General features: G+C 37.2%; 1 protein-coding gene across 10 annotated transcripts in view; it reads left to right on the forward strand.

Annotated features, from left to right (window-relative positions):
• The window catches only part of nisch (nischarin), a 132,370-nt gene that overhangs the window by 87,327 nt on the left and 23,275 nt on the right, over window positions 1-21,768 (forward strand). For 6 of the 10 annotated variants that reach the window (XR_012102186.1, XR_012102187.1, XR_012102188.1 and 3 more), the window contains exons 19-20: window positions 1,225-1,356; window positions 2,410-2,571. Coding sequence is in view for 4 of the 10 variants with exons in the window: in XM_073072688.1 (XP_072928789.1) it covers window positions 1,225-1,356; window positions 2,410-2,571; window positions 3,793-4,424 (926 nt within the window). In the remaining 6 variants the exon portion in view is untranslated. Of the gene's footprint in view, window positions 1-1,224; window positions 1,357-2,409; window positions 2,572-3,792; window positions 5,479-21,768 lie in introns of those variants that run through there. The other 4 variants (XM_073072688.1, XM_073072687.1, XM_073072689.1 and 1 more) reach the window with 1 other exon arrangement.

Raw genomic sequence — 21,768 nt, forward strand, 5'->3', positions numbered from 1 at the left:
GTGAATCTTTGGAGCCCATAATGTGGGATCAAATTAATGAGAGAATTGTGGCTAATAGGTTCTGGTTAATCTGAAAAATTGTTGGTGCATTTTATGCTTTAATAATTAAGATGTTAGGAACAAGAAAGGTGTGTGAACTTTGTTGTGCCATATGGAAAAAAATGGAAATTGAGGACCGTACTTAAGAAAAAGGAGCTGTTTGGATAGTGGGGTAATGAAGAAGTTGGAAATTCTGAAAGGGCAAGAAGCTACTACAAAGGACAAACATGTAAGGATTAGTGAATCTTGCTCTGTTTATCTCTTGTGTAAGTAAAAGGTGATGGTAAAGGAAATATTAAGATATCCTAAGGGTTTTGATATATTATGGGAAAGTTGAAGAATTGGCAGTAGAGAAAGGAAGCATTTACCTGAGAGAAATGTGAATCAATGTACTAGATGGGAGAATTAGTATTTTTTAACAATTTACTAGAATCTTTTATGGCTTTTGAGGTAAGGATTCTAAAGTTCAAAGTATCCAAGCTTTTTTTAATTGGACGTCAATATTTCCACGGATTTTGTAGGCCAAAACTTATTTTTAGAGCCAATTTCAAGAATTTTTTAAACCTCAAGTATAACTCAATTTATAGATGCATAATCACTTTTTACAACTGATATGGTTGTATTAACTTGATTATACTCATCCTTTGAATAGGAATTTTAAAGACAACCTTATCAGTATTTGGAGACAACCTTCAAGATGGGAAAAGTACTTGTTGGTTAAAATAGGTTGGGAGTGCAGAGGTGGAGAGGTATAGCCCTTTCTCAGGTTGGACTGCTAAGGCCTATTGGATTAGCACTGATATCAACTCAAAGTTGGCCAAGTTTAGAACCTTAGATATGCATAACTGATACATAGTATCCTACAGAAAAATTGTGCATTTAACCTCAATATCAATTTTGGTAATTTGGGTTAATCTCAGGAGATGTTTACTAATGAAAATAATGTGAGCGATTAATTTCTGTCATTGTTAAGGGGCCTCTGTTATAAATGAATTCACTTGGTCTTTGCATAAAGCAAAATTATATTAATATATAATCACTTAATTCCATGATATTAATATGCTTTTGCTTTACGCATTCATTTTTCAATGTATAGTATTTAGACTTTAAAATAATTATGGAAACATAAGTGTTCCACGAGCTGTCAACAACATTTTAAGGGCTGTTACATAAATTTTTATCCAGGATATTGGAATGAAAAGCCATCTTCAAATTCTGAGCAGAGTGGTTTGCTCTTATCGTTCTGCTTTGTCCTGAAATTAAATGATCTGCACTCCATACACTTGGGCCTTTTTGATCAATACTTCCGCATCACTGGTGAGTTGCCACTTTTAATTGTAACAAGATGCTGGCTTCCAGAAAATGCTTATTATCTATGTAGTTATTTTAAGAATGGAATAATAGGAAACTTGTATTCTGAATCTCATGGCTTTTTGGGCATAATTTTGTAAAACGAATTGTTGATAGTTTACTATGCATTGTTCTAATTGATTTATTTGTACTAAGAACTAGGAGCTTTTGGCAAAATTCCACTTCTTTTGGGTTGTAATAATAGAGTTGAATTCCTATACTACTAATTAATTTTATTTTACTAACCTTGAGTTTAGCTTTTGTGTCTGAGCCAACTCTTTGAAAGCTATTATGCTAATCCCACACCTGTACTCTTTCCTTGTAAATCCAGTGTCCGTTAGAAAGTTATGATGGACAATACTGAGAAAATTTTCAGCTAACTCTACTCTGATAATCCTTATGGTTCTTTATGAAGGAAATGTTTCTAATTTTAAACCAGTGTTAAATCTCCCATTGGTCTTTATGACTCCAGTGAAAATAATTCTAGCTTTTTAATAAATTTGTGTCTCAGTCTCTTCTACTTTGTATTCACTGTTGGGATTAGGTATGTCATTTTGTAGCTTTTCTGAGAACTGGTAAGAGCAATGCTGTGAAGATAGCTGCCAGTAGTATTCTTGCTTTATTTTTATTGTAGGACCAAATGGCTGCCTAGTTATATAGTTGTTACTGTTATTCTTTCTTTGTTATTCAACACAATGTTCCCCTGAAAACTCCCAAGTTCTGCGCTAGTAATGATTGCGAATGTTCAGAAATGGATACTGAGACAGTGTGCATATGTGCACTCATTCATCCATTTTTTTTATCGTACAAACCTTGTTTGGATTTGATTAACAGTTGAAAATGTCATCCCTGTAACTCAGTATTTCACTATTAGTAAATTTCTTTTCTAATATTAAGGAAAAATGCATATGCTTGGTACATATTTTAGCAAATTATTTTCTTCTAGACTTGGCACAGACCTCAGTTTTTTTTTTATTAGAAATTTTAACTAGAAATGAGCTATTCTACTTTTGTTTATAGGTCCATCTGCTGAACACACAATTGCTTGCCTGACCAGGGACAGTTATACAACACATACATTTGTACAGCAATTAATGGCTGTATTATCTTTGTTGGAACGAACACCTTCGCCGGAGCCAGTAGAGCTCGACTTTTATACAGAATTTGGAAAGAAAAGTACAGGTAACAGTGCTATGACATAGTTTATTTTTTGCAGTATTTCAATTCAAGGCTCTGTAGCATTGTCATACCTGAAATCTGCAATCATTCTTTTTAGTTAACCTTCTCAGCGGTTCTCACAATTTATCTGATTTTACTTCTAATGTGTCTTACTGCACTGCATTTAGTAAAAGTATATGTGTATGCGTTAATTACTGCCAGGAGCATTTGGTCAACTGATACCTTGTTAGTATTACTTGTGCAAAGTCAGTTTCTGATAAATACAAAAACAGTAGATTGCAATGAGAATGTCAAAACTATTTGAATGAAATATTTGTCTGCTAAATATGCCTCTTTCCATGCATTTCAGTTGTACTGATACAGACTTGGGTAAAATGAGATTTAATGCTGAAAATGATCACAGATCTATTTGTTTTCCATTATAAAATATATAATTAAATTTGTAATACTCTTACTAAATGTTTATTTTGTGGACTAGCCGTATTCTCCCCATATTTTGTGTATGTAGATAACATGATTGTTTTCAGGTTCACATCTGTTTGGTATCTCCAAAGCAGTAGATGCCAAAGCTGCCCTTGAACCAACAATAAGAGGGTAAGAATGCTTAATGCAGTACTTTTCTTGATGTGGATAATGTCCTAGCATCTGTTTCTTAGACCATTACTAATAGGCCTGAAGAAGGGTCTCGACACAAAATGTTTACTGTTTGTTCATTTCCATAGATGTTGCCGGTCCTGCTAAGTTCCTTCAGCATTTTATATGTATTATTAATAACCAATTGAATATGTTTTTTTACATTACGCTTCAACCAAGGCACATTTTTTTATGTATCTTCCTCCTTAATAACTATATTGCTACAGTCATTGGTAACTCTGAAAATTTAATGTAGCCACAATAAAATAATGACTGAAAAGTGCTGTGTGGATAGTAAGACTCTGCTTAATTCAAGTGTGCACTAACCTTGTGAGCAGTCTGCTTTTCAACTAAATTTGAAATGGTTAGTCGGAACCTATAATCAGATCAAGGAGGTTAACTATAAAAACTGATTGCAGATTTCGGGTATGGGAATGATGTACAGTGGTCAGTTGGAGGCTTTAATCAGATCAGGTTGAATGGTGGAGCAGACTTGGAGTCCGGGCAGCTCATGCCTTTTTTTTTGGTTTTGTTTGCAAAACATGAATATCCCAAGAATACTGTTAACATGCATGATTCTATTCTGAACAGGTCAAATGGAAAATTATGAAATTGTCCACTCCAGTCGAGTGAAATTCATTTATCCTAGTGAAGAGGAGGTTGGTGATCTGACATTTATGATAGCAGAAAATGTTCAAGATCTAAATAATCTCCGAACATCTAACATCCTCTTGTATGTTTTGGCATTTCAAGTAGAGTCTTTGGAGAATTCTTTATATTCTTGCAAGTGTTCTTTGCAGCCTAAAACGTTAATTTTGACAAGCTATGATATGCTTCTGTTCGAAGAAGATTATGTTAGTTATCCATTACCAGAATTTGCAAAAGAACCACCAAAGCGGGACAAATACCAATTAACTGATGTTAGAAGAATTCGCGATCTGGATCGAGTGCTCATGGGTTACCAGACCTATCCACAGGCCATCACTTTTGTGTTCGATGATGTACAGAATCGGGATCTCTTAAGTAATATGATGCTTGACCATTTTGAACATCCACTTAATACCTGTTCTGCAGATAGAAGAAATTACTGCAGCATCAGCAATGAAGTCCAGTGGTGTCTCTTTGTAGCCAGTCCTGAAAGTCGTGAAAAGCTGATTGCATTGCTTGCTAGGCAGTGGGAAATTCTTTGTAGCAGAGAACTACCCGTTGAACTTACAGGCTAAAAATTAACCATATAACCATATAACAATCACAGCACGGAAACAGGCCATTCCGGCCCTCCTAGTCCATGCCGAACTCTTAATTGTTGCCAAGAGTGTCCAACAAACCATAAACATTATACTGATCATGAATAATTAAATGTACAGCACTCTTGGGGAATTTGTAAATACCATGGGAGTCAGACAAGTTGTTCCTTTGATGTCTAGGGCTTTTAGAGTTTATTTTTTAACATGTAAAATAATATGTGTAACATAAACTGATGCATCCTGCTACATTGTGCAATGTAAACTCTACATAAAAGGTCACTATTGCATGTTACGCTTGAATGTTTTGAAATATAAAATATAATGTTTGTATCTAATGGACAGCTCTCTAATCTGCTGCTATGATTTGAAATAAAGTTGTTGGTCTTAAATAGTTTTTAAACAAAGAGTAACCTTAAGCTTACTGCATTTTAATATTATTACATAGTATTGCAGAATATTAAAAAAAACCTGTTTAACATGTTTAGCTTGATCTGTTCCACTTAGTATTCAGTATAATATGGTAAGTTGGATCAGTGCCAGCTCGGTTGCTTTTGTTGCATGTAATGAACCAATAGTAGTGCTGCTGAGATGTAGAAGGGGACTGCTGACGTGTCTGTGGCTATGGACACGAAAACTATTTTGCCATTATTGTTTTAGAAAGCCAAAGTACTGCTTTGCAATGCGAGTATCCTGCAGATGCTCTGCTATGTTTTGTAGGGCTTGATTCAATGCATTGGAACTGGAGCTTGATTTGTAAAGTTAAAAGTAGTTTCTGGTGGTAATTTGCCAAACATGGTGCCTGAAATATCATTGATGTCATCCTAAATGGATATAAATAATAGAGCAAGATAGCAGTTGACTAGGTTGTGCTTGTATCTCCTGTCATGTAGATTATTCCAGATTAGTATTATTCAGGTCAAGAACATGAATTTTTCTCTCCCTTCTCCAATACATGTTTACTGCAGCAGCGAAAATCGTGCATATGAAATCTAGCCCAATAAAGTTGTTTTGAAAGACTAGTTTCAAATAATGGAAGTGAAGTTGAATGTGCTTTATTGTGGTCACTGAGTAATGTAAATGGATGAAACTTGTCTAGCATTAGACTTTTCAACTCACTTAAAATATTGGATAACTATTCTGTTTCAAAGATTAAAGTCTTTATTAATGTTTCTGAAGTAGTTTTAAGGCAGGCATAGACTTTACAAAAGTGCTGGAAATATTCAGCAGAGAAGCAGTGTTTCAAATGAATGAACTTCTATCAAAACCAGCTCAGCAAGAACTTGTGTGACACTGCTAGTTAGTTTGCTTTGTAACAGAAGGAATTAGCTTTCTGCCATATCATGATGATAAACTTCCTTGGGTATCTTGCATTCTAGGTAAAGTTGCCTGCACTCTGAGTGGATTAGCTGGTGATTTCTCCATAAGATTGATATAGCTGTATAACTTTTTTAAAGTAGGGGGTGGGTTCAACAGCTTGAAAATGTATGGACAAAGTAAAATGGATGAAGAGTGTAGGTGAGATTACTGAAGTCTTCAGAACAAGGGAGGCAAAAGACAGGAAATTATAAGCCAGTTAGCCTGATTTCACTTGTTGAGAAGACATTGGAGTCGAGGTACTTGCACAGAACAAAATACGAGGGGTGATTGAGAAGTCCGTGGCCTAAGGTAGCAGAAGATGAGTTATTAACTTCAAACTTACTGCATTATCACTCAAAAGAGTTGAGCTGCACGTGCATATAACAAGAGTGTCTTGGATTTCCAGGTGGTCCACAGCAGTGGTGATTGATAAGTTCGTAGCCTAAGGTAGAAGGAGATGAGTTATATAGCTCTCGTCACGTGCACATGGAGTTCAACTCTTTGAGTGATTAGGCAGAAAGTTTGAAGTTAATAACTCATCTCCATCTACCTTAAGCCACAAAGTTATCAATCACCCCATGCTGTGGACCACTTCTGAAGGTCCAAGACGCCGACTTCTACAAAGAAGGGATCCATGTGCTCCACGACCGCTGGAGTAATTGACTCCTTCTATCTTAGGCCACAAACTTATCAATCACCCCTTGTAGATTTCCTTAAGAAAAAATCTTGACTGACTGATCTGTTGGAATTTTTTGAGGTAGTAACAGGCAGCATAAATGAAGGAAAGTCAATGTAGGTTGTTTATATGGATTTTCAGAACGCCTTTTGCCAAGGTACCACATGAGACTGCTAAACAAGGTAAGACCCCGTGGTATTACAGGAAAAATATTAGAATGTTTAGAAGATTGGTTAATGGGCAGAAGATGAAGAGTGGGAATAAAGGTGCCTTTTTTTTTGTTTGACTGCAGGTGACTAGTGGTGCTCCACAGGGGTCGTCATTGGGTCTGCAACTTTTCATGTTGTATGTTAACGGTTTGAATGATGGAATTGATGGGTTTGTGGCCAAGTTTGCAGATTGAGGCAAAGTTAAATGGAGGGGGATGTAGTGTTGAAAAATCAGGAAGTTCCACACCCAGTTGCATGCATTACAGGTTTTCATTTTCCTGGCCCTTTTTGTCACCCTTAATAATAGCGTGTACTTCTTGATCATTGTTGTTTGAATCTTTTTCTTGGAGAGCCCTGCTGGCAGCCGATGGTGTAACGTCATATTAAGTTTGCTCCTACCTTACCTATCTCTTTATTTCCTACCAGTTTTTTGAAACCTTATTATAAATCTTAATGTTGCTCTAATATGTCTTTGAGAAAGACGAAAGCCTCTGCAAAAGAAAAAGAAGGTGACTCTCCAACTACCGTAGATTCCGGACTACAGAGCGCACCTGATTAAAAGCCGCTGGCTCTAATTTTAGAAAGAAAATCAATTTTGTACTTGTACAGGCCGCACCGGATTTTCGGCCGCAGGTGTCCCACGTTGTAATATGAGATATTTACACAGAAAGATATTACACGTGAGGATTTTTTAACTTTTAATTAAATCCATATGGTAACATAAACAAATACATATTGCAAATGCTTTTTTTCGAACCGTGCCTGTAACGCGGCTACTTTTAAATATACGTTGCGTATACTTTTTTACTGAACAACATTCCAATATCTCCTAACGACTGGTAAAAAATATATATACTGCAGCCTACCAGGAAAAGTTATTGATCGCCTTTAACTTAAAAGCAGCGTTTTCGCTCCGCCGCTCGCCCCCCGCCTTCCCGTTTATCGCAAACCGGCATTTTTCCCACAAGACGCGGCGAAACCGGGTGTGACGTCATAGCATCCCGGGATGTAGTACAGAAAACAAATATAGTTAAAACAGTTCTAACTTTAACTAACAAATGAATTACTAAGCGAAAATATTATAAACTAAATAACTGCCATAAAGGCAGCACAATGCTTTTCTTCGAGTGTTTTCCATGTTGATGAGGGTGAGTACAAATGACTGATTTACAATAATTTAATTGTGAAAGTGCGCTTGATTTATCGTACAATTTCATTGGACCTCTGTGAACTACTCATCAATTTTATTGGTCTACTGTTACGAAGCAAAATGTTTTTGGCGGCATGAAAAAAACCATGCATTAGCCGCACCGTAGTAAAGGCCGCAGAGTTCAAAGCTGTTCAAAATGTGGGAAAAAAGTAGCGGCTTAAAATCCGGAATCTACGGTACTTGGAATTAATTGGAGAGTTCCTAAAAAAGCAAAGAACAGACCTCTCTGAGGAATTTCAGCATCTTAATGTCAAGTTGGACGCTATTCAACAAACTTTAATCGAACATGAAAAACGAATTAAAGAGAATAAGCTTTGTCGTTACTGGAAGCAGACTTGGAAGACATGAGTAAGCTCTGCAAAAAGTTATCATTATCTAATGAAAAATTAACAAAGAAGATTACCAACCTGGAAAGCAGAAGGAACAATCTAATTATTCTGGGTCTTGAAGAATCAATTGAGGGTGCCCACAACAGAGTTTTTTGCAAGCTTTTTGAAGCAGCTATTCCCTGATTTATTGCTGTCCATGCCTAAGTTAGACCGCGCCCATCGATCACTGGTCCGCAAACCAAAGGCAGGAGAGCATCCCAAGTCGGTCATTTTATGTTTTCATGAATTTCATACTAAGGAGCTATTAATCTGACATACCCATCAAGTTGGAACGATTGATTTCAACGGGAAGATGATTAGATTCATGGAAGATTATACACCAAAGGTTATGGCTGAACGTGTCAAGTATAAAGACACTTTTTTTAAGAAAGGGTTTAAGCCCTCCCTTTGTTTCCCCGCACGTCTTAGAATTGTTTTGAAAAATGGTGAGCTGAAATGGCTGGGATCGGTTGAACACGCACAGAAGTTTTTGGAAGCAGAAGATTAATTGCATTATATCTCTTACATTAACAATTATCTTTTAAGTGTTAGAATAAGGTTTTAATAAACTTATGTTTTGACTGTTTAGATATCTTGTTTTTTAATATTTTCTTTGATATTTTTTACTATTTTATTTTATGTGAGGTTTTTATATATATTTATATTTCTTTTGGATTTTTGATCTAAGTTTTTTCTCTGTTTTGTCTGGATAGGAACATAACAACCTTGAATATTTTGGAGTTCTGCCAGCAGGATTCCTTGGGGAGGGTTGTCTTTAGGGTTAGCATGCCGGCTGTCCTTTGGCCGGCTTTTTTGGCTTTGGGAGGGGGAGGGAGGTGGGGTTTCTTTATTTATTTTCTGGAAGCTGGGTTGGGCTACCATCCAAATTTACTGTTTGAGTACCTTATTTTATGGTCTGTCTTTTGGATCTTGTCATTTATGCTCAGATCTCTTAACTCTTTTGTTATTTAGAATTTAAAATGGAGCGAAATATTAATTTAGTTAGTTTTAATGTGAACGGGTTAAATCATCCTGTGAAATGGAATAAGATCTTAGCTTATATTAAAAAGTTAAGGGCCCCCATTATTTTTCTACAAGAAACGCATATACATAGCTGTGATAATGCATGCCTTTTTAATCAGTGGAGGGGTCTACAATTTCATTCTTCATTCAGAGCAAAATCTCGAGGGGTCTCGATTTTTATAGATAATACAATTTCTTTTGTTCAACATTAAATTGTCACTGACCTTAATGGGGGATTTGTCATAGTGTCAGGGAAACTAGATAATAAATTAATTGTATTTGCTAATGTGTATGTGTATTTGCTAATGTGTAATGTGGATAGATAGATAGATAGATACTTTATTCATCCCCATGGGGAAATTCAACTTTTTTCCAATGTCCCATACACTTGTTGTAGCAAAACTAATTACATACAATACTTAACTCAGTAAAAAAATATGATATGCATCTAAATCACTATCTCAAAAAGCATTAATAATAGCTTTTAAAAAGTTCTTAAGTCCTGGCGGTAGAATTGTAAAGCCTAATGGCATTGGGGAGTATTGACCTCTTCATCCTGTCTGAGGAGCATTGCATCGATAGTAACCTGTCGCTGAAACTGCTTCTCTGTCTCTGGATGGTGCTATGTAGAGGATGTTCAGAGTTATCCATAATTGACCGTAGCCTACTCAGCGCCCTTCGCTCAGCTACCGATGTTAAACTCTCCAGTGCTTTGCCCACGACAGAGCCCGCCTTCCTTACCAGCTTATTAAGACGTGAGGCGTCCCTCTTCTTAATGCTTCCTCCCCAACACGCCACCACAAAGAAGAGGGCGCTCTCCACAACTGACCTATAGAACATCTTCAGCATCTCACTACAGACATTGAATGACGCCAACCTTCTAAGGAAGTACAGTCGACTCTGTGCCTTCCTGCACAAGGCATCTGTGTTGGCAGTCCAGTCTAGCTTCTCGTCTAACTGTACTCCCAGATACTTGTAGGTCTTAACCTGCTCCACACATTCTCCATTAATGATCACTGGCTCCATATGAGGCCTAGATCTCCTAAAGTCCACCACCATCTCCTTGGTCTTGGTGATATTGAGACGCAGGTAGTTTGAGTTGCACCATATCACAAAGTCCTGTATCAGTTTCCTATACTCCTCCTCCTGTCCATTCCTAACACACCCCACTATGGCCGTGTCATCAGCGAACTTCTGCACATGGCAGGACTCCGAGTTATATTGGAAGTCTGATGTGTACAGGGTGAACAGGACCGGAGAGAGTACGGTTCCCAGCGGCGCTCCTGTGCTGCTGACCACCGTGTCAGACCTACAGTCTCCCAACCGCACATACTGAGGTCTATCTGTCAAGTAGTCCACTATCCAATCCACCATGTGAGAGTCTACTCCCATCTCCGTTAGTTTGTGCCTTAAGATCTTGGGCTGGATGGTGTTAAAGGCACTAGAGAAGTCAAGGAATGTAATCCTCACAGCACAACTGACCCCATCTAGGTGAGAGAGTGATTTGTGCAGCAAATACGTGATAGCATCCTCCACTCCCACCTTCTCCTTATACGCAAACTGAAGAGGATCCCGGGCGTGCCTGGTTTGTGGCCTCAGATTCTGTATTATCAGCCGCTCCATGGTCTTCATCACGTGCGACGTCAAGGCAACAGGTCTGAAGTCATTCAACTCCTTTGGTTGTGGTTTCTTCGGTACCGGGACAATACAGGATGTTTTCCACTGTCTGGGTACTCTTCTCTGCTCCAGGCTCATGTTGAAGATGCGCTGTAGTGGTTCTCCCAGCTCAGTCGCACAGGCCCTCAGTAATCGTGGGGAAACTCCATCCGGTCCAGCCGCCTTGCTGGTACAGATCTTCCTCAGTTGACCTTCCACCTGTGCAGCCGTAATCCTGGGCGTGGGCAAGGTCTCCTGTGAGTGGCTATTTTCCTGTGAGGGAAGTAAGCCTGGTGTGGATTTCTGTGGTGAGGATGAGATTGAGCTGTCGAACCTGTTGAAGAAGTTGTTCAGCTGGGATAACTCAGGACATTTTGAGTGTATCTTTTCATTCTTGCCAGATTTGAGTTTGTGTTCTTTAGTGATGGGAGGAGATTTTAATTGTTGTCTAGACCCAGTATCAGATCGTTCTTCTCCTAAATTAGCCACAATTTATGGCTAAGTTAGCCATAAATAAATCAGCTTTATTTATTCAATCCTTTCTAACAAAATGTGATATTGTTGATGTCTGGCATTTTCTTCACCCAGCAGAAAGGGAGTATTCATTCTTCTCTCATGTCCATCATTCCTATACTAGGATTGATTGTTTTTTTTATTGAAGTCAAATGATTGCATTAGTTTGATCCATTGAATATAAAGGAATAGCTGTGTTTGACCACTCTCCTGTATTTCTATCTTCAAATCTTCCTGGTTTCACTCATATGAACAGATCCTGGCATTTTCATTTCATTTTAAAATCTTTTTATTAATTATTATTGAAGATCAACAAAAAAGATACATTAAGTCAATATGTCATGAAGAATTAAATTAGCAAATAACTGATTAACAGAGCTAAGCAATATATCAATAATAATAAGAAAAAAATAAAGTGTTAAGAATATTTTTTGAAAGAAAAAAGGGAAAAAAAGAACCCCTACTAACTGGAGAAAAAAATCGAGGGAGAAAAAAAGAACCCCATTGGGAGCACAACCCCGGAGCTATACATCATACAAGCTTCCATAAATGAAAAACTCAAATCCATTTAAAGAAAAATTGGAAGGAAACCATATTAATGAACTCAAATCAGATGATAGTAGTGGGCAAATGAACCCCACCTTTTCTCAAAATCAAATCGAGGATCAAAAGTTCAACTTCTGATTTTCTCCAAACTAAGACATAGCATCACCTGAGAAAACCATTGTATCAAAGTAGGAGCAGAAGCATCTTTCCATTTCAACAAAATAGCCCTTCTGGCCAATAATGTAACAAATGCAATTACATGTTGGTCTAATGGAGAAATACCATGAATCTTTTGAGGGATTATACCAAATAAAACTGTCAATTTATTAGGTTGTAAATTAATTTTTAAGACTTTAGAAATTGTAGAGAAAATAGACTTCCAAAAATGTTTCAATACAGAACATGACTGAAACATGTGTGTCAATGTGGCTGTCTCAGTTTTACATCTATCACACTGACTATCAACATTAGGAAACATTTTAGACAGTCTTTCCTTTGTCAAATAGTAACGATGTACAATTTAAAATTGAATTAAAGAGTGACTGGCTCAGATTGAAGGAGAGTTAACCAACTTCAAATCCGCAACCAATCTTCTGTTATCAAGGTCATGTTAAGCTCTCTCTCCCAATCTTGCTTAATCTTAAGTGAAGGGTAATATGTGCTGTTGTAACAATAAATTATAAATTTTCCCAATAAAACCCTTAACTGAAGGATTCATTTTTAAAATAATATCTAACAGGTCAGAATCCTGTATATATGGAAAATTACTTAAATTTTCTTGTAAGAAGTGTCTGACCTGAAGATATTGCAGGAAATGTGAATATGAGAGAGAGTATTTAGTTACTAATTTCTCAAAAGACATCAATTGGCCATCTTGGAACAGATCCATGAAGGAATAAACTCCTTTATTCCTCCAAAGAAGAAAGGTAGGATCACTTAATGAAGGTTTAAATAAATAATTCAGATAAATTAAACTAAAAAGTTTAAATTTTTTTAGATTAAATAAAATTACGAAACTGGAACCAAATTCGTAATGACTGTTTAATCACAGGGTATAAATTTAAATTAGTAATTTTGGCCATTTGTACAGGTAGAGAAGCTCCTAATAATGAGGTTAAGTGAAACTGTTCCACAGCATTCAATTCCAAATCAGCCCAAGGTGGTCGTTCATTTTTATCAGCCCACTGTAACTGAAAACACATATAACGTATATTAAAAGCCCAATAATACATTTTTAAATTAGGCAGAGCAAGACCTCCATCTTCTTTTAATTTTTGTAAATGATATTTACCAATTCTTGGTCTTTTATTATTCCAAACAAAAGATAAATAATAGAGTCAACCTGATCAAAGAAAACTAATTAGTTTTAAAAAAAGGGAGATTTTGAAATGCATATAAAAATTTTTGGTAAAATCATCATTTTAACTGCATGAATTTGGCTGGCTAACGGAAGTGTAAGTGGATCCCATTTACAAAATAATTGCTTCATAAAATCCACTAAAGGAACCAAATTAGCTTTATAAAGGTCTTTATGATTTTTAGTAATAGTAATACCTAAATATTTAAATGAGTCCATAACTCTAAAAGGAATGTCATCATATATAGAAGCAGAATCATTTAGGAGAAAATAATTCACTTTTATAAAGGTTTAGTTTATATCCCGAAAACTTTCCAAAATCATTTAATAGTTTCAATAAACTAGGAATAGATTCTTCAGGATTCGAAATATAAACTAAGAGATCGTCAGCATAAAGGGAGATCTTATGAACAGTCCCATTTATGAGAATTCCATGAATATCTTTAGCTTCATGAAGTGCAATAGCCAAGGGTTCCAGCACTAAATTAAATAACAAAGGACTTAACGGACATCCTTGTCTCATACCCTGCGAAAGCTGAGACTTAACGGACATCCTTGTCTCATACCCTGCGAAAGCTGAAACAAAGATCTGCAATTATTAGTAATAACAGTAGCAATAAGGCTTTTATATATCATTCTGATCCACTTATTAAAATTAATACCAAAGCCGAATTTCTCTAAAACATTAAATAAGTATTTCCACCAACTTTGTCAAATGCCTTTTCAGCATTGAGAGAGGCAACGCATTGGAGATGTAGAAAAGGATGAATATATAACATTTAACAGTCTCTAAACATTAGAGAAGGAATAATGGACCTTTACAAAACCTGTTTGGTCTTGAGAGATAATCTCAGCTAAAAATTCTCTAGCCAATTAGCCATTATTTTTGAAAGAATTTTAGCATCCACATTTAATAATGAAATCTGTCTATATGAAGCACAGTCAGTAGGGTCTTTACCTTTCTTAAGAATTAAAGAAATAGAAGCTTCGTAAAATGTGGGAGGTAACTCTCATCAAAAAAGAATGTAAGCATTTCCAACATATATGAAGAAAGCAATTTTTCAAATTTTCTATAAAATCCTACAGAATAACCATCCAGTCCAGGAGATTACATTGAAAAAATAACTTTCTGAATTTTGTTTTCAGTAATAGGAGCATCAAGAGTTTGTTGATCTTCCACAGAAATTCGAGGAAAATCGATCTTTTGTAAAAAGACATTAATTTTAGAAGAATCAACTGGAAACAGATTTATGAAGTTCAATATAAAAGTCTTGAAAAACTTCGTTAATATCTTCATAATTACATGCTAAACTACCATCTCCCTTACAAATTTTTAAAATTTGTCTTTTAGCTCTAGCTGCTTTTAATTGAGATGCTAATAGCTTATTATTTTTATCTCCAAGCACATAAAATTGACTTTTCAATTTAAGCAAATTTCTTTCAATAGGATAAGTTAATAATAAAATATATTGTGATTGAAATTTAACTCTTTGAATAAATCAATGTTAGGAGAGATTGCATAAATATTATCCAAGTCTTTAATTTTTTTGGAAATCTTATCTAGCTCTGTTTTTGTCTGTTTCTTGAGCCTAGCTAAATAGGAGATTATCTGACCGTGCAAATATGCTTTAAGTACATCCCATATAATCAATTTTGGCAGATCTCCTGTATTATTAAAAAGAAAAAAATCTTTTATCTGAGTCTCAATAAATTTGACAAAGTCTGAACTTTGTAATAAATCTTCTGGAAAACGCCAAGGCAAATTTGCAAAAACGACATCATTCAATTCAAAAGCTAAGCTTAAAGGTGTATGATCTGAGAGAACTATAGCATAAAAACATAGAAAATAGGTGCAGGAGTAGGCCATTCGGCCCTTCGAGCCTGCACCGCCAATCAGTATAATCATGGTTGATCATCCAACTTAGAACCCTGTACCTGCTTTCTCTCCATACCCCCTGATCGCTGTAGCCACAAGGGCCATATCTAACTTCCTCTTAAATATAGCCAATGAACCAGCCTCAACTGTTTCCTGTGGCAGAGAATTCCACAGATTCACCACTCTCTGTGTGAAGAAGTTTTTCCTCATCTTGGTCCTAAAAGGCTTCCCCTTTATCCTTAAACTGTGACCCCTCGTTCTGGACTTCCCCAACATCGGAAACAATCCTCCTGCATCTAGCCTGTCCAATCCCTTTAGAATTTTATATGTTTCAATAAGATCCCCCTCAATCTTCTAAATTCCAGCGAGTATAAGCCTAGTCGATGCAGTCTTTCTTCATATGAAAGTCCTGCCATCCCAGGAATCAATCTGGTGAGCCTTCTTTGTACTCCCTGTATGGCAAGAATGTCTTTCCTCAGATTAGGGGACCAAAACTGCACACAATACTCTAGGTGCGGTCTCACCAAGGCCTTGTACAACTGCAGTAGAACCTCCTGCTCCTATACTCGAATCTTTTTGCTATGAATGACATCATATTCACATTTCTGGACTTCCGGCAAAAGTCGGGGATCAAAAATCGATTCTCGAATTTTTTTTGTGAACATGTGGGAAAAAAAGAATAATCTCTATCATTAGGATGTAAATGTCTCCCAAGTTTCAACCAGGCCAAAATCAATTAAAAAAGAGTTAATAAGTGATGCAGAACAACTCGGAAGCTGCTGATTGGTTGAACTCCTGTCAATCAAAGGATTTAAACAACATTTGAAAGCACCACCCATTAATAACTTATATTCATTTAAATCCGGCAATAAAGCAAATACATTTTTAAAGAAAGGATCATCTACATTAGGTCCATATAGGTTAACCAGAACAATTGTTCTATTACATATTGTTCCTTTAACAATTAAAAGTCTACCATTAATATCTGACACAATGTCTTCTTGGATGAATAAAATATTAGATTTAATAAAAATAGATACACCCTTTGTTTTATTTTGACAAGTAACATGAAATTGAAGGCATTTCCACATTTTAAAAATATTTTGATCGCACGTTTCTTGAGCAAAAATTATATTGGGCTGGAATTGATTAATGATCTTAAAAGTCTTCTTTCGCTTAATAGGATGGCTCCAACCACGTACGTTCCAACTTATAACGTTTATCTGTTTAGTCAACATAAATTTTTTTTATTTAACACATAAATACACGGATACCAGTGCGGGCTAATCAAAACTGGCAGTGATAAGTATAACCATATACAAAACATACATGCTCTGTAACTCTGTAATGGGGAAAAAATACAAAAAAGAAAACTAAAATTAATCCTATAGTTAATCGTATAACTGAAAACTAACCCTAATCCTCCCACCACCCTGAAAAGCCTGAAATTCGGCAAAAAAAAAGCCGAAATGCGTCCCCATAGAGTAAAATGAGAGACTCCGCGAGCTGCCCATTTTATAATAGTGATTTTAAAAGCTTTCCTTAATTCCTCCTCCAGTTACAAAAAAAAAACCATACGGCCCTAAAATAGAAAAGCCCTGCAGAGGGAAAAAAATGTTTTGCTAAATATAAAAAGCCAAACACTACAGAGCAACACACCACCATATCAAGTCTTGTTAACTGGTTCTTCTGCCCACTTACAGGCCTTGCTTCTAATTAATATATATGCAATTTAAGTATCAATTTACTTTGATGCCTTCGGATCCGGATCCCCATATCCAGCATAAAGGTTCAGAGAGAAAGTGTTTATACTTAATCCTTAAAAACAAGCTGGGGAATGCAGAAACAATCTGCAAAAAGGCCAAAACAATAAAATTAAACAAAGAGAAAAATGCCAATGTAATTTCTAATGAAGAATAATCAGCACCATTTTCCATTTAACTTACACGCCCCATGAAAAACTCTTTTTAGAAAACAAATCTAAGTATTTATCTACTAAGCACTCCCAGCTATATATATAAAAGACAATGTCCTTATGAACTATGAAAACTATCAGTTAATGAAAAAAGGATAAAAACAAGTAATCAAACAATTTGTCCGTTGTGTTAATTCGCTCAGTTGACCAAACAGATTTCGGAAAAGTCATTCATCATTCACATCAAAAAGTTCTCATCTTTAAATGGTCGATCAATCAAAGGACATCTTAAGCAAATCAGCAATCTTCAAAACTTATCTTCTTTCCGAAATAACAATTATTCAGCAGACCTAAAACCATTCAAACCTCGGCTACAACCGAAATAGAGTTAACATAGTCCAACAACACACACAAAATGCTGGTGGAACACAGCAGGCCAGGCAGCATCTATATGCATCACTGTCGACGTTTTGGGCCGAGACGAAGTTAGTTAGCCCTGACAAAGGGTCTCGGCCCAAAACGTTGACAGTGCTTCTCCTTATGGATGCTGCCTGGCCTGCTGTGTTCCACCAGCATTTTGTGTGTGTTGTTTGAATTTACAGCATCTGCAGATTTCCTCGTGTTAACATAGTCCAATGCCTCTTTGGAGTCCAGAAAAACACGTGGAGTCGAATCTTTGGAAAATAATTTTAATCGGGCTGGCTATTGAAGTGATGGGAACAATCCCTTATCATAGGCTATCTTCATGGTTGGAACAGATTTAGACTACAGGTCCATAACTTCCCGTGGATAATCTTCATAAAACCAAATCTCGGAACCCTTAAATTAAAAAACTTGGTGTTTCTTTGCATATTTTATGATTTGGTCTTTGACTTTGAAACAAAGGAAGCAGACCAAAACTGACCTTGGTTTATTCAGATCCCGAGATTTCGAAGTGAAAATTCTATGTGCTCTTGAGGTTGAGGTAAAATATCCGGAAACAGAGATTGAAACAAGTTAGCAAAATCGTCCATTAAATTCCCACTCTCAGATCCTTCCTTCAGTCCAACAATTCGAATATCATTCCGACGAGATCTTGCTTCCAAATCTATAATCTTATTTTGAGACTTTTCCAAGCGGGCTGAAATATCCACTATTTGACACTTCGTCTCTTTAAGTTCAGAATTCCGGGAAATAATATTTTCCTGCACAAATTGAAAATTCTCTCGTAACATCTTCATCTCAGAAGAGGTAGATAGATAGATAGATAGATAGATACTTTATTCATCCCCATGGGGAAATTCAGCATTTTTTTCCAATGTCCCATACACTTGTTGTAGCAAAAACTCATTACATACAATACAATACTTAACTCAGTAATAATATGATATGCATCTAAATCACTAGCTCAAAAAGCATTAATAATAGCTTTAAAAAGTTCTTAAGTCCTGGCAGTTGAATTGTAAAGCCTAATGGCATTGGGGAGTATTGACCTCTTCATCCTGTCTGAGGAGCATTGCATCGACAGTAACCTGTCGCTGAAACTGCTTCTCTGTCTCTGGATGGTGCTATGTAGAGGATGTTCAGGGTTTTCCATAATTGACCGTAGCCTACTCAGCGCCCTTCGCTCAGCTACCGATGTTAAACTCTCCAGTACTTTGCCCACGACAGAGCCCGCCTTCCTTATCAGCTTATTAAGACGTGAGGCGTCCTTCTTCTTAATGCTTCCTCCCCAACACGCCACCACAAAGAAGAGGGCGCTCTCGACAACTGACCTATAGAACATCTTCAGCATCTCACTGCAGACATTGAATGACGCCAACCTTCTAAGGAAGTACAGTCGACTCTGTGCCTTCCTGCACAAGGCATCTGTGTTGGCAGTCCAGTCTAGCTTCTCGTCCAACTGTACTCCCAGATACTTGTAGGTCTTAACCTGCTCCACACACTCTCCATTAATGATCACTGGCTCCATGTGAGTCCTAGATCTCCTAAAGTCCACCACCATCTCCTTGGTCTTGGTGACATTGAGACGCAGGTAGTTTGAGTTGCACCATATCACAAAGTCCTGTATCAGTTTCCTATACTCCTCCTCCTGTCCATTCCTGACACACCCCACTATGGCCGTGTCATCAGCGAACTTCTGCACATGGCAGGACTCCGAGTTATATTGGAAGTCAGATGTGTATAGGGTGAACAGGACCGGAGAGAGTACGGTTCCCTGTGGCGCTCCTGTGCTGCTGACCACTGTGTCAGACCTACAGTCTCCCAACCGCACATACTGAGGTCTATCTGTCAAGTAGTCCACTATCCAATCCACCATGTAAGAGTCTACTCCCATCTCCGTTAGTTTGTGCTTTAATATCTTGGGCTGGATGGTGTTAAAGGCACTAGAGAAGTCAAGGAATGTAATCCTCACAGCACAACTGACCCCATCTAGGTGAGAGAGTGATTTGTGCAGCAAATACGTGATAGCATCCTCCACTCCCACCTTCTCCTTATACGCAAACTGAAGCGGATCCCGGGCGTGCCTGGTTTGTGGCCTCAGATTCTGTATTATCAGCCGCTCCATGGTCTTCATCACGTGCGACGTCAAGGCAACAGGTCTGAAGTCATTCAACTCCTTTGGCTGTGGTTTCTTCGGTACCGGGACAATACAAGATGTTTTCCACTGTCTGGGTACTCTTCTCTGATCTAGACTCATGTTGAAGATGCGCTGTAGTGGTTCTCCCAGTTCAGTCGCACAGGCCCTTAGTAATCGTGGGGAAACTCCGTCCGGTCCAGCCGCCTTGCTGGTACAGATCTTCCTCAGTTGACCTTCCACCTGTGCAGCCGTAAACCTGGACGTGGGCCAGGTCTCCTGTGAGTGGCTATTTTCCTGTGAGGGAAGTAAGCCTGGTGTGGAGTTCTGCAGTGAGGGTGAGATTGTGCTGTCGAACCTATTGAAGAAGTTGTTCAGCTGGTTCGCTTTCTCCACATCTCCACTTATGTTTGCCCCCCGCTTTGCACCACATCCGGTGATGATCTTCATCCCATCCCACACCTCCTTCATGCTTTTTTCCTGCAGCTTTTGTTCTAACTTTCTCCTATACTGCTCCTTTGCCCCCCTTATCTGTACTCTGAGTTCCTTCTGAACTCTTTTAAGCTCCAACCGATCACCATCTTTAAAGGCCCTCTTCTTCTGGTTTAGGAGGCCTTTGATGTGACTAGTGATCCAGGGCTTATTATTGGGATAGCAGCGAACAGTTCTAACAGGAACAACCGCATCCACACAAAAATTAATATAGTCCGTTGTGCATTCAGTGACCTCTTCAACGCCCCCACAGAGCCCCCCTTGCAGTACATCCCAGTTCGTAGTACCGAAGCAATCTCTCAGGGCCTGTTCAGCTTCAAGTTTTACTGTGTTGTCTATTTTCCTGTCGAGAACCATCAACTAAATTCTCAGCCTGGGCTGTCATATTCTCTGATTTTTTCCCCTTTCCATTGCTGGGTTCAGGAAGCTGCTTTCCACTTCTTGAATATTGTGACATAATAACAGCTATTCCCCTCTAAGATCTGACAAATAAAAGTTAAAAATTCAAAGTTTAAACTGGGGAAAAGGAAGAATTAATTGCAGCCACACAAACTGTGTGTCACTCCATTAGACAGTAGGCAGAGTCTCAGATCCTGGCATTTTAATTCAACTCTATTATCTGATAAGGACTTCCTAAAGTTTCTGCAGAATCAAATTTTTTTTTTTTGGAAGAAAATGTGTTGGAAGAGAACTGACTTAGTTAATCAATTAAACAATTAGACCAGAAATATGCTTTGGTACCAGACCCTGAACTATACAAAAGACGTATTGAAATTAAAACAAAATATGATCTTCTTATAATGTATCCAATTGAAAGCCAACTTTTAAAAGATAAAAGCCAATTCTATATACGTGGAGAAAAAAAAACGGTAAACTATTGGCTAATCAATTGAAGACCTTTACAGCTAAACAGCAAATTAAAGAGATTTGCAAAACCAATGGTGATATGACAACTGACCATTTTGGAATAAATGACACTTTTAGAGAATTTTATTCTAAATTGTATAGTTCTGATTCTGTTAAAGATAGTACTGCAATGAACAATTTTTTAGACCAATTAAATATTTCTGGACTTTCGGTTGTTAATCGAAAGCAGTTGGATCAACCAATTTCTCAGGAGGAAATCATTGAGGCTATATGTTCATTGCATTCTGGGAAATCTCCAGGACACGATGGATTCTATGGAGAATTTTATAAGGCTTTTTCTTCATTGTTTATACCTTATTTATGTTCTACGCTTACTGAGTCCTTCACAGTCAGTAGGTTGCCACAGTCTTTTTATGAAGCTTCCATTTCGCTTATTTTTATAACGAATAAAAATCCCATTGAATGCTCTTCAGATAGACCAATCTCTTTACTCAATGTTGATGCTAAGATCCTATCTAAAGTTTTGGCCCATAGACTCAAATATTATACCTTCTATAATATCTGATGATCAGACAGGCTTTATTAAAAATCAGTATTCTCATTTTAATATATGGCGACTGTTAAAGGTTATGCATTCTCCATCCAAGGAAATATCGGAATGTGTGATTTCTCTGGATGCAGAGAAGGCTTTTGATCAAG

Source organism: Hemitrygon akajei, chromosome 19 (genome assembly GCF_048418815.1).
Source record: "Hemitrygon akajei chromosome 19, sHemAka1.3, whole genome shotgun sequence".
Taxonomy (NCBI): domain Eukaryota; kingdom Metazoa; phylum Chordata; class Chondrichthyes; order Myliobatiformes; family Dasyatidae; genus Hemitrygon; species Hemitrygon akajei.